Source organism: Pollachius pollachius (genome assembly GCF_949987615.1).
Source record: "Pollachius pollachius genome assembly, chromosome: 2".
Taxonomy (NCBI): Eukaryota; Metazoa; Chordata; class Actinopteri; order Gadiformes; family Gadidae; genus Pollachius; species Pollachius pollachius.
Window position 1 is genome coordinate 9,987,866 of NC_136935.1, and position 14,277 is coordinate 10,002,142.

Sequence of the window (14,277 nt, forward strand, 5' to 3'; positions counted from 1 at the left end):
CTTATCAAAATGGCGTCTGTATCCTGTCAAGCTAAACCTCCGCACTGCGAATGAAAAGAAGCACAAACCGTATAGTTCTATACATATTTTTGTAGCTGCTTAAAAACAATCAGTTTATTGTGTTTTAAGGGTAAAGAAAAGTATTGACACGGTTGTGTACAGATGATGGAACGTTTATGGAATAAGAAATATAGAAATGGAGAATTCTAAATAATTTGTAGTCATATTGAATGACAACTTGAATGAAAACAACAATAAATGCTGAAACATATTCCATGTGTCTGAAGCCTTTATATTTCTATAAAATCTATAATATATATAAAACTCTATAATAAAACATACTTTACTTTAGAAAATAAAATTACAATGCATGGTCTTGATTCCCACAACTGAATGCTACACTGTCAGTAAGCATTGTCCACAGCGATGACGGCTTCCTGGCACAGAGGATCCAGTTTCCCGTCTCCACCTTTGACGTGAGGAAAAATAGTTAACATTTATAACTAAAGTCAATGCAAACAATTTAGTTCTGCATTACATTCTTTAATGTTTAATAAATGTGAAAACTTCACGATTATGATCTTCAGATCATAATCTAACTATATGTTTGATCATAATTGTCCAATACGTAGGCCAGATATGAATGATTGTGAGTCATGTTGTAGGACGTGGTAACACGAGGTCCTTCAGCCTATGAACTCACCGAACTGCAGGTCCTTTACGCCGCAGGTGAACACGCACTCCCCGTGCACCACGATCTCCACCGTGTTCCAGTCTCTGCTCTCCTCGAGGAGGCAGCGATGCCCGCGCGCTAAAAGGGAAGCTTTAGCCAGGAAGTCAGTCCAACTACGGAAAATTAGGGTAGCCTAGGCAACTAGCCTATTATCGAACACATTGATCGCGCTTTAATTTGGAAATACTTACACTCTAGTCCTTCTAGACGGAACGTGCGATATGCCACTAGTCCACATGACTCGTACGGTCCATAACGCACGAAAACGGTTGCATTTTTAGGCATTTATTTGGTTGGGTAGCCTAGGCTACTACCCTTTTATCGAATACATTGATCGCGCATTAATTTATTCATTTGGGAATACCTACACTCTAATCCTTCTAGACGGAACGTGCGATATGCCACTAGTCCACATGACTCGTACGGTCCATAACGCACGAAAACGGTTGCATTTTTAGGCATCTATTTGGTTGGATGTCTTTATTGTCTGAGGACGTGTTGGTCAAACATTCGCGTCTCCATGGAAGTGAGCGGACGTTGTTAATGTTGACCAGCTGACGTCACTGCGGCTTGTATGAACCAACATGATCGTCGGGATCCTGTTCAGTTGTCCACGGCTTGAACTCTTGTCTCTATCAAACGGCTCCGATGATGGATCGTAGACTCACGACCCTCAATCATTCATAAGTAACACAAATTAGGCTTTAATCGTTCATCATATTTCAGAATGAATCACATTTCTGATCCCAGGTAATGACCACGCACTCCAGCAGCTCGTTGTATGTTCACTAATCATTCAGTGAATTATCGAGAAATTTTTCAGATGATTTTATTGCTTTTTGTATCATTTCAGATTAACAATAATAATCTGGTACAATCAAACATACATCGAAACATCTTCAATCTTTTTAGTTTAGACAACATAGACAATAATACTTCACTTTTATTCTGTAAAAGTAACGCCATATAAAAATAAATAAATTGAATCCCTTTTTAGTTTCGACAATACATAAACAAATAAATATGTATTATCCTCATATATTATTAATAATATATTATCTTTTTAAATTCAGACTATAATGTTTTATATTTATATGTAGAGTATAGCATATGCATATATTTTAAATTGTATTGCAACAGTAAATTTGACCTTTCAATGGCTCTATAACAGCCTTGACAATCACTCACATAGGCATATCAGTTTTGTCAACATCACAGGCAATGGTCACATGGTCACTGTTGGACATAAAAGTTTGCATCTGCGGGTGTTGTCTAATACTGAGCCAACCACTCTGCTAACATACGAACCCACAGGCAACACAGTTTGGCATTTCTTTTCCTAATGTTTTTTTACACAGTAAGTGATCCTGCACATACATGTAATAACACATTACAACCAAAACATTACACAAATAATAACTCCATAAATAAATAAGGCATACATTAGGCCTAATCCGTAGGTTGAATTGTCATTTATATTAACCCAATGATTTCTTAAAAATATTATTCGGTTCTGTTGGCTAGCCAAACGTCTAAAACACACATCACACATCCATATTAAACAAGCAGCCGAGGAGAAACACATGTTATAGCACAGACGAACTTGACACATTTCCTTTCCTTTTTCTATAACATTGAAACAAACTTTTCACTATTTTTGACCAATAGCAGCAGCTTCCAGCCTGCGGTTAGCCAACGTCTGTATATGGTACGCTGTGTCTTATTTGGTTGAATGATTGCATAACAACATCATTAAAGAAACTAAGATTTGCCAACAATGTTAAAATAACTCATCCTGGAAAGAACCATTCGGTAAGGGAGGGGGGGGACATTGCAATTATCCCAATTTGCACACCTTCATGAGAATTAAATATTGCCCTGGTGTGTGTAATAAATAGTCACACCACTGCTTGCTAGCATTTTATGCCTCAGGGTCTTTCATTTTTTGAATCGGTTAACCAGCAAATAACACTGTACAACATAGTATTTCAACATTGTTAAAAGGGTCCAGAAAATCTGCAATGGTGTCCTCTGGTATTGTACCGCACACTACAGTGGTCTGGTTACCGGTGACAACTGGGGAGGAGGCAGACTTTAGAATCAGACTAGAATGCTGGAGAGAAAATTGGATTTAATGCTTTGGTGGTACTACTGCTAGGGAGGAGTTGGCAGCATCAACTGCTGATGCTTTGGGTTCTAAGACAGGATCGGAAGGACCAGCAGAGTGCAACACATTAGACTCAAGCAAATTTCAAAGATTGGTTTCCAGAAGATCTGTAAGCAGAAGGTTTGCCTCATTTGTAATGGTTATGTATTCTAACTTGTATTAATATCCTGACCTACAAACAAATGCTTAGCAGGATGTACATAATTGAGGAGTTGTAAAATGGGGGAAGAAGGCTCTTGGTAATGGGAAGGTCATACTGCAAACTAAAAGAATATCTAAGAAGATGGCTCAGTGTTTCTCTATACATTCGGTTATGAACTATTTTCCATACAAGCAATACTATTACTAACACTAATATTATACACGTAAGACAATAAACGTTCCTCCACGAGATATCGTTATAACCTTTTTCACTTACTTCAAATCTTACGTTCTTTTGAGCCTCCTTGCGATGTCGCCTGAGTCGGGATATCCACTTGGCTTTTCGCCGCTGTTTTGCTCACTAAAACCTGGGGGGGAGGTCTCTGGACGTCCCCCAGAATGGATGGTTTCCCGCCAACCATCCTGGTCGCTTGGCTCTGCACAGGCCTCTCCAGAGTTTCCTCCTTGGGCTTCCCACTGGGTCTCTCATCGGCTTTCCCACTAGGATTCCCATTGGTGTCGGCGTTGTGTCTGACGCATAAGTCCCTCATCTCCAGAAGGCCCTGCTCCAGAATCTGGACGAACTCTTCGGAGCACGTCTGAGGGCTGTCCCTGAAACTGGATACGCAGAAGAGGACGTGGTCCGACTGGGGGTTGTAGCAGGCACCGTAGCCGTCCGGGACCACCGGCCCGTAGCAGCAGAACATATCGACGGTGGTGGGCACCTAGGAGGTACGTACGGTGTAAAGGCTTAAACTCAGACATTCCTCCATTGTTATGAACTAGGGATCTGTTTCAATGATGCACTAAAGGGCTTGAATGAAAACAAACAACATTTGGGATAGTAATATATAAAGGTTTCTATTGGATGGAATTAGATTAGACTGGTTTTATTGATCCCCTGGGGAAAAATAACAACGTTGGGATGCAGAGAGACTAGGGGGTAAAGCACAGGCATAAAGGGCAGGAGGATAATGCATTTATAGCATAAACTAATACAATGATATAATTGAATATAGTTGGTAGGTAGACAGGGGTAAGTTAATAAAGTCATGCTGTTACGTATGTTTAAGGAATAGAGGGTATGTGCAAATATTTTTCTTTGACTCAATGTGAATGAAGTGTATTTTTAGAGGGGGGGTTTTAGGTAGCAAAGTTTACCTGACTTGTAGACAGAATGAATTGATTACTGATCAGAAAGGCTTTGTCTTTGAATATCTCTGGTTTCTCCAGCTTCAGGTCTTGTGCTATTTCCCGGAGTCCCAGTAAGTGATTGTCAATGGCCTTCCCAGTGATAGCCTGTAATAATTGAATATAGCTTTTTGTTAGGGTATTTTGTCATTGAATGCCATAGTTCTGCATAACATGACCAAATATTGTGTCCTTTTTTTATTTACCAGAACCGTGTACTTCGTCTGTGCATTGATTGCTCCGCGTAACCGTTCCATCTTTTCTGTATCCTGGGAATGGAAATGATATGAATACGTTTGAATTACTATTTTTATTGATGTGCTGGTGTGACCGATGGAATAATGTGCACTCCAAGCATTAAGTTATACGCGACTCTAATATGTGGTATTTCTCATACCTATATTAGAGTTTTCTGATACCTATATTTGATTTTTAGTTTTATCATGTTTTATTTTATCTGATGTTGTTTTCATTTGACATAGATTGAATCGACAATGTCCCCCTTAGACCAGCAGGACTAAGACTACTTGTAGTGAGGTGAGGACTCCAGCAGGGGGAGCATTAAGATGTTGAGCTTCTTTAACCCCCTTCAGCTTGGGGGAAGGAGGGTTGTAAAAAAAAATAAGGACCTTTACTGCAACAACTCAACTCTCATAAGATTTCAGAGCGAGACTTCCCCTTGAGCGAGACTTGGAGAGACTAAATAACAAACAGATAGGGTCAAGCGAAAGGTGAAGAAAACTTTTAATTTCACAACAATCTGAGGCTATCAGTGAAAAAAAAAGCATATTTAGAGGACATTCACTTATTGGGTGCTTTTACCCCTTAGGGTAACATTGCAGCCTGTTTCACGGCGGCAATGTCTGAGCATTCTCGCCCAATACTGGGAAAAAATAATCGTTGTTTAAGTGCATTAATCATGTAGACTTATAAATGGGAAAATACGATCAAAGTAGAAAACTCTTACAGTTATCCTTCAAAGGTCCCATGGCATGAACATTTCACTTCATGAGGTTTTCTAACATTAATATGAGTTCCCCTAGCCTGCCTATTGTCCCCATGTAGCTAGAAATGGCCTTAGGTGTAAAACGAGCACTAGGTATCCTGCTCTGCCTTTAAAAAAAAATAAAGCTCAGACGCGCCGATTTGGAATTTTCCCCGTATGGCGTCATACGGGGACATGTTACCTCCCCTTTCTCTTCTTTGCCCGCCCAGATAATTTGGCCCGCCAATGAGACAATGAGACAACCGTGTGAGCGCCACGTGTGTGTGTGCGTGTGTGTGTGAATACACACACAGTAACGCAAGTGATATACACTTCTTTGTTATTTGGATAACCGTTCTGCTGTTGGTGTTATGGCGCATAAAACGTCGGGTTCTCTGAGATCTCTGGTATTTCCACAATGAGATTCGTAGTGGGGGTTACCCAAGTCATGGTTGAGAAGGAATTGAGGGAAAGGAACTTTGGCTTTGACTCCCTGAAGTACATGAACCGCGACAGCGGGCAGCGGGATTCCGGCAGGAGACAATCGCAGTCAACAATTGAGGGCATGAATCCCTTTCTCCTCCATGTCGGGGTTCAGTCTACTTCAGATTGATGTGGAAGTGGAAGAACCAGAGACGTCGGATTTATAATTTCGTCTGGAGGCGCACACAGCTTTTGGCCAAGATAATATATATTATATGATATCGATATCTATGTATAATATGATATTATTTAGATATAGAGCTCCAGGACTCCCGCCGGATCAGCCGGAGTGTTCTAGAATATTTACAGAACATGGCGAAAAGCTGTGTGCGCCTCGCCATGTGTGCGCGATACATCCAATGTAAACCTGAGTTAATGGTACCGTGGCAGAAAGCTGCTATGGGCCACACCCCCACCCTCCATCTTGACCTGCCTCTAAAAAACTGCTGGTTTGTGGAAAGCTCATTGTGGGACTGGCTCTTAGTGGCTGTAATTCTGCACCAAGGCTGAATTTCTTGAACGTCTTCAAATACTGTATTAGGGGCCCACTAACAGCTATATAAAAGCATTCATAGAGTAGCATGCCATGGGATCTTTAAGGATCACCTAGCTTCCTCCCTATAGTCATTACATACATGAGGACAGTTTTTTCCAGTTTGTCCCAAATTCTATGCATCTTTCATAAAAATACTCCCCTTTTCTGGGCTTAGCTGCTATATTATTATTTACACTACATGTTGATGAATTCCCATGAGCAGATTATTTCTAATCAGCTCATCGAATTAATGAATAAATGAATGAAATAATGTATAGTTTAGATTAACAGAACCACATACAAGGTTATAAGAGCCACCTTACACTTGATTTCAAATCGGCCATCGCTCTGACAAACTCCAGAGCCTCGGCGGTGGCTGAGCGGATGTTTTCCACTCGACCTTCCTGAAAACGACGGATGGACGCGCTCTCGTAGGTGGACACCAGGCGTCCGTGACACCTACAGAGTCAGAAGGAACCCTTTCTTAAAGCAGGAGGTCTGTTGTTTGGTGGATCCATAGCTAGAGAGCATATCTAGTCCTGTCTGTATCTTACTTGTAGTAGGCTAGCTGCAGGGCAACCTGGATGTAGGCGTCCGGGCTCATCTTCTGCTTCTTGATGAACTCCTTCCCGTACTCGTGGAACTTATGAACGTCCATGTCCAAATTTCTCACCTGCCTGGACACGGGCAAAGATACAGTTGGGATTACCAACGTTTGGAAGGAGGGAGACATGGAGAGAGAAGAAACAATTTAATAAAGAAGAAAGAAGGACTTCTGTTTTCTGTTTTTTGGTATATTTGTATTTTCTGGAGAGATCATGCAGTGAGATTAGACCTGTTGAGTTTGTCTGCAGAAGAGGAGAGGTGCTTGTGGATTTCTGGAGTGCATTTCCAGCGTAGCCTGCGAGGAGCGGGAAGCTCACTCACACTTGCAGCTCTCACCAGTTTAGAAGGACTGCCTCTCCTGGGGTCACAAAGAACGATGTGTTTCAGTTGGTGGCAAATGGCTGCCGATTCCCAACCTAAAGGTGCTAAACAGCTCCTTATTTATAACCCTGTGTCTGTATTCACGTTGCTTCGGGTAAAAGCATCTCCTAAATGACTTGAAGGGTAATTCCGGTGTAAAATGGATTCGGGATATGTTTTGTATGATAACGAGTTGAAACGTTTGTTTTGGAGCACAAATACCGCATATAGACGCTTTCTTCAGTTGGCTGTTTTTAGTCGATTCTATCAAAACGCTATAACCTTGGAACGATTGGGGCACTGGTTAAGGTAAAAACTAAATCGCTATGTTAAACCACTTAAAAGGCTAAAAGTAGCCTTATAAAATGAGGCATTGAGAACTTTGTAAGTATACATATTGTTTATTAAAAAGGACATTTTATGCACACAATACCATCAGTAGATCACCCGTCGACGCCATTTTGTTTTTAAGACTCGATAGGTAGATTGATGAACACAGAGATTGTGACATCCGTCAACAACACGCAAACTCTGTGTTCGCCAATCTACTTATTGAGTCTTAAAAACAAAATCGTTCCAAGTTTATAGCGTTTTGATAGAATCGGCTAAAAACAGCCAACTGAAGAATGCACCTATATGCGGATTTTGTGCTCCAAAACGAACGTTTCAACTCGTTATCATACAAAACATATCCCAAATCCATTTTACACCGGAATTACCCTTTAATAGTAAATTTACTTTAATTTCTAAAATCACATGACTGAGTTTGTACTCACATGTATTTGAGGAGGTACTCTGTGCATTGCACAAGGACGATCCCTTCAAAAGCAGAATGCTCACACACCACTCCGCAGCAGCCATCGGCTCCTATGACAAACTAACACAGCCATGTTTACAGTACCATCATTTATACATGCATTTTGTCATTCACCAGACACTGTCATCCAAGCAACTGATGAAGTGATGCTGAGAACAATCAACATTTGCGTAAGTGTAGAGGCAGGGTTACCACAACATGAGGTTGACTTGCAGCCCCAGTCTGATTATCTGACGTGCTATTCATTCCACACTCTAACATATTAAATGTATGCTGTCTTGGCAGAGTCTACACAGACTAGGGGGGCAAATGAATGATGTAGTTCCAACCAGATGAATTCTTCATCAAAAAATGGAGAACCAGCTAATGATGACTTTGGAAGCTATGGGGTCTTCGTCCAATGGGATCTTCGAGATCTCTCCTAATCATATTCTTTATTTTATGGGCATGCAATTATGCCAAAAATGGGGCATGCCATGGATCATGAGTTGTTTGAGCTTCCCTTCGATCTTTCTTTATTACAATCTTCTTTCTATCTTCTCCTTCTGTCTTTGTGTCTTCTATATTATTTCTTGCCTGCTTTCCTCCCTTCTTTTTTCGCAGCTTATAATTCAAAAATGTATAGCTAATGTCCAGAACACATTGAAGTAGGCTAATCAATCACTACTGGAATACAATCTGCACATCATATCCCAATAGACATAGATCTAATTTCCAATCTCTGCATTACCTGCATGGGCTTGTCGTACCAGCGGTTTCCCCCGTTCTTTGCCCCGCCTCCTCCATGCAGCATCAGCTTGGACCTGGAGGTGTCAGTCAAATCGAGGCCAGACGATTGGTCAAGACACACCAGACATAGGCACCTCTCGATCATATCCAGAGCATCCCTGTTTGTGGACTCTATAGCAAAGAAAACCAAACCGTTAACTGCAGAGAACACATCCGCTTGACCCTCCATGCGTATGGAAAACATTCATAGCAGTTGGAGCTTTACATTTCCTGTGGTTAAAACCTTACCTTTCATGAGCACCCGGCGGGACTCCGCCCACTCGGTGCGACCGTCTGAAGTGAGTAGACCAATAGGAGGGAGGCGCTCCTCCTCGCTGTCGGCCATTTTAGAGATCTTATCCAGCTGGGTCAGCAGGTCTCTCTCGTTCAGTCGACGGAAGTTGATCACTACGTCCAGGACGAAGAACTACAGAGTAGAAGCACTTTGTACTCATTTTGTTTGTACTGAATTGTTTTAAATCCTATTTAAGGACATTGATATATGCCGTGAAATTTTTGCCTTTCAAAAAATGTATTCAGCAAAGCACATTTAGAAGATCACCAGCTTCAGTCCACAGAAATCTTCCAATGTAGTTTTTGTTAGTATTTTGATTAATTATTATTGGATAGTGTTTTTATTGCAGCGCTCCTAGCTCTTCTAATCTAACTCTACAATGCGTCTGAAACACCAGCCGCCATAACACATCATACATCGTCTGCATCGTCAGCCAAACAAAGCCCCATATGAACTCTCAATGAAGTCACAAAGCCGAAGGTTGCTGGTTAATCTTCGCATAAATGTCACGCTCGGCACACTTAATTAACTAAACAGAGAACGCTTGTCACCCGGGGTGCCGTTCACTAATCACTTTTCTCGCATTGCCGTCCTTCTGAACCTCTTATTTTCCGTCAGTGGTGATCCATATGTTGTGTCGTGATGTGACAAGGCCACAACGTTGAGTCCATCCCTCAGTCTAATTAGCTGAAACAATCTGCCAGACATGTTTTATGTTCATGTTGTGTGAGCACAGTAATTAGGATGAGGAGATAAGTGATGGGGAACGACGATGCCTTTAATGTCTTAAAACCCCTTTTTAAATACCATAAGCAGCTGAACACATTTTAAAGAGATGGCTTTAGAACCACTTATCTTTTGTTAGTTTTACATGGATGTTTTGAGTGTTTGCTTTTCCATCTTACATGGTATGTCTCACTATATATTGTTCTGTATTTGATTAAAACAGCTTAGGCCCACAGGCCAGGATAGTTTAGTGGCTAGAGTGTCTGAAAAGGAACTGGGTTTGAGACCCCCATATTCACAGTCTAACCTAGTAATCCGTTAGCAAGAAGCTACCAGTTACCTGCTCCTTACCCACCTGTTTCTGAATTCCCTGTAGTTCGCTTTGGATGAAAGCTTCTATCATATGCTTGACAAATAAATAATCACATAGCATATACTATACTGCATATAACTCTTTATAACAGAAACATCCCGTTGCATGTTCTTTATTCCAACGCATTGTGGTTTGGTAGTCTATCTCTCTGGTGTCTGACCTGGTAGTCTCTCTCTAGTGTCTGACCTAGTAGTCTCTCTCTCTAGTGTCTGACCTGGTAGTCTCTCTGGTGTCTGACCTGGTAGTCTCTCTCTTTGGTGTCTGACCTGGTAGTCTCTCTCTCTGGTGTCTGACCTGGTAGTCTCTCTCTCTGGTGTCTGACCTGGTAGTCTCTCTCTCTGGTGTCTGACCTGGTAGTCTCTCTCTCTGGTGTCTGACCTGGTAGTCTCTCTCTCTAGTGTCTGACGTGGTAGTCTCTCTGGTGTCTGACCTGGTAGTCTCTCTCTCTGGTGTCTGACCTGGTAGTCTCTCTCTCTAGTGTCTGACCTGGTAGTCTCTCTCTGGTGTCTGACCTGGTAGTCTCTCTCTCTGGTGTCTGACCTGGTAGTCTCTCTCTCTAGTGTCTGACCTGGTAGTCTCTCTCTCTAGTGTCTGACCTGGAAGTCTCTCTCCCTAGTGTCTGACCTGGAAGTCTCTCTCTCTAGTGTCTGACCTGGAAGTCTCTCTCTCTAGTGTCTGACCTGGTAGTCTCTCTCTCTAGTGTCTGACCTGGTAGCCTCTCTCTCTGGTATCTGACCTAATAGTCTCTCTCTCTGGTGTCTGACCTGGTAGTCTCTCTCTCTAGTGTCTGACCTGGAAGTCTCTCTCCCTAGTGTCTGACTGGAAGTCTCTCTCTCTAGTGTCTGACCTGGAAGTCTCTCTCTCTAGTGTCTGACCTGGTAGCCTCTCTCTCTCGTGTCTGACCTGGTAGTCTCTCTCTCTAGTGTCTGACCTGGTAGCCTCTCTCTCTGGTGTCTGACCTGGTAGTCTCTCTCTCTGGTATCTGACCTGGTAGCCTCTCTCTCTGGTATCTGACCTGGTAGTCTCTCTCTATGGTGTCTGACCTGGTAGTCTCTCTCTCTAGTGTCTGACCTGGTAGCCTCTCTCTCTGGTATCTGACCTGGTTTCTGCAGGCCACGATGATGTGCTCAGGCTCTGGCATCACGCTGCTCTGCTGGGCCACTAGTGTGTCCCTCTGGGGCCCCGGTAGGCGGTAGGAGGTGAACAGGCGGTAGTACTGCTCCATGCACAGAGGAGTGCCAGCCAGCTGGCCCCGTGCATAGTCCAAAGGCAAGGAGCGCCTACACACAATACACAAACACACATGTGCGCACATATACACAAACACGGTAAGACACACATCACGCATTGCTTTGTCAGTTGAAATATGTTTTCTTTACTTTCTTTGACATAGATGTCGAGAAATGTGTTTCTGTTTGTGTTTGTGAGTCTGTGTTTAAAATGTGATTGCTCGTTTGACTTACGTATCAAGGAGGGATTTGTACTCTAACATCCCTGAAATCAGGTGAGCAGCGAACCTAAGGAAAAACGTTACAGCCGAGACATGCTTCAACTTAATCAACTGTTAAAGGGTGATCATTCTTGCGAGATCAATACAATGATCACCAAACTGAAGCCTTTAAGAGTCATTATGTCTGCATCCAAGGCCATTGACTCTTGTTATCCTCCACCTTCACACCCCCCACCCCTATACCTTATAAGAATAGCGACTATAAGTCACAGAAGTGTTCAACTAAGGCGCCATGCAATGGAAATACATCACACCGCAAAATGTCATATTATTTTACACCTTCACAGCATTGGCAACCTTTTTACACAAATTACTCTTGACTTGTCAATGTCACAGTGCAGAATTACCATGTTATACATACAGAACGATAACACACACTAACACACATGCAGCTGGTACCTTAGTGAGTCTATGGGAGCCCGGAAGTGTTGTGGAGGGAACACCATGACCGGACTGGAGTTGATGGGCAGGGCCATTCGGTTGGCCAGGTACATGTCATTCAGCCAGTATTCATACACCTGGGGATGAGTCAGGTACATGTCATTCAGCCAGTAGTCACACACCTGGGGATAGTCAGGTACATATCATTCAGTAGGCATACCCCTGGGGCATAGTCAGGTACAGTTCATTCAGCCAGTAGTCATACACCTGGTGAGTAGTCAGGTACATGTCCTTCAGTAGTCTTACACCTGGGGAGTAGCCTGGTACATGTCATTCAGTCAGTAGTCATACACCTGGAGAGTAGTCAGGTACGTGTCCTTTAGTAATCATACACCTGGGGATAGTCGGGTACATGTCCTTCAGTAATCATACAAAGTGGGAGGAGAGGGAGACTGGGAATTTCTGGGATTCTTTGCACTTTTTGTCTAGCTCTTTTTCATTAGCATAAAAGCTCTTTGTATGCATTACACGGTAGTTTTAAATGATTAAAAGAAGGGACTTGTAAAAACACAGTGCAGGTGAGACAAAAAAATCTAAAAGCCAAGGGGTTTATAAAAGTAACTCAACCATTCAAATAGAAAATAAATGTAAGCTATAAGTAATAACTTCCAATCAAAATTCGAAACAGACTTCATTACATAATTAAGCAGAAACAAAATGAAGTAGTAAACACGATTGGGGATGGGAGGATGGTCAAATAGATAGGAATTTTGCGTAAAAGTTGCGAAGATTTTTATGGAAACATTCAAGATGGTTTCATCAGCTTGATGAAAAGCAGACATGGATGAAGAAACGATAGAGAGGTCATCAATGTAGAAAGTGTTAGGGATCAAGCAATTCAAACATCTCTTTAGACACTCGTTCTGCCAAGATCTCTGACCACCGATTCCCTTTACATTAGACCCACTGAACAATAGCATTGTACATGCTTCTAGCGGTCATCAGTCTGTCTTTTAGCTGGGCTTGCCCTGCAGGTGACCTCTTCAGGGTGAGGTGGATGCACTACTGTCAGGAAAGAAAGTTTTTGTTCGATTCTTGAATTGAAAGACAGAACCATATCTGTCTTAAAACATCAAACTTTCTGTCAAAGCCCCGTACATGTTTGTGGCGCTACATATTCTCCTATTAGTGGTCCAGGCAAGGATTGAAAACACAAAGGGAAGTGTTGAAATATGAACATTGACTATAGGTCTAGTTATTAGAATGAACATATGGATGTAGGATCATATGTTCTATGGACTTATGATCCTGCTCGCCGTTTGTGTGTGTGTGTGTGTGTGTGTGTGTGTGTGTGTGTGTGTGTGTGTGTGTGTGTGTGTGTGTATGTGTGTGTGTGTGTGTGTGTGCTGGCTTGCCTTTGTGTTTGTGTGAGTGGTGGCCTTCTGTTTCCTTTATTAATAAAGTTCACCACAATGGTCCCCCTGAGAAGACAGCGTAGTGTTATATTCACCCAGTTGGCTCTGTTTTCGCTCCTCTCCAGGAGCCTGCTCTGCAGCAGCTCCCCGGGGCCCCCTGGAGCCCCAAACTTAGTCACTATCTTCAGGGTCTCCTGATACTGCTCCTCTGTCAGCAGGGGCCGCAGAGTCCTCAGGTAGAGGTCCAGCGTGTCCCCCAGGGCGGGCACGGGCAGCTTGGGCAAAGCCTGGCCAACAGCGGAGCAGGAGAACCTTATAAGCTTTAGTTTGGCTTGGGCACATTAAAAACCAACGCATCTGGACTGGATTTGAAATATAACATATTTATTCACTCTAATCTATGTAAAGTCAATACTACTGGTTAAAATTAAGTCCTAATTAGACAGCCAAAAAATATGTAGCTTCATAATAGTTCTAAATAAACCCATCAAATTGAGAGGAATTAACTTTAAAGTAATAAAGATTGTCCATTTTAAGACATTTTATGATTTGTATTTACATCACCCCCTCCTTGCTCTGTCTCGCGCTCCCGGTCCAGAACGGGCATGATGGAGGCGCAAGGCGCAAGGCGCGGTCGGTCAGGTGAATTTCCTCTCGGCTCAGCTCCAGCTAGTGTGCGTAAAATACATGACATTAAATGGTGTCCGACCTCACCCTCGGTTGCAGTAATGCTGGTTGGTACGCGTCGGGAGGCATTCCCTGTGCCGTGGAAGATAACAGTGCCGTACCTC

General features: G+C 42.5%; 2 protein-coding genes across 2 annotated transcripts; both read right to left on the minus strand.

Annotated features, from left to right (window-relative positions):
- Positions 1–404: 404 nt before the first annotated feature.
- cUnh10orf53 (chromosome Un C10orf53 homolog) lies at positions 405–1,018 on the minus strand (the record flags this gene model as incomplete). Its single annotated transcript, XM_079730862.1, has 3 exons — positions 405–469; positions 704–823; positions 925–1,018. 3 exons carry the CDS (start codon positions 1,016–1,018, stop codon positions 405–407), a joined length of 279 nt encoding a protein of 92 aa, XP_079586988.1.
- Positions 1,019–3,319: 2,301 nt separating this feature from the next.
- On the minus strand, positions 3,320–14,093 carry chata (choline O-acetyltransferase a; the record flags this gene model as incomplete). The annotated part of the gene is made up of 14 exons (XM_079759102.1): positions 3,320–3,766; positions 4,203–4,340; positions 4,439–4,501; positions 6,559–6,694; positions 6,790–6,912; positions 7,071–7,199; positions 7,978–8,078; positions 8,749–8,918; positions 9,036–9,213; positions 11,280–11,460; positions 11,644–11,697; positions 12,090–12,208; positions 13,582–13,773; positions 14,046–14,093. 14 exons carry the CDS (start codon positions 14,091–14,093, stop codon positions 3,320–3,322), a joined length of 2,079 nt encoding a protein of 692 aa, XP_079615228.1.
- Positions 14,094–14,277: the final 184 nt, after the last annotated feature.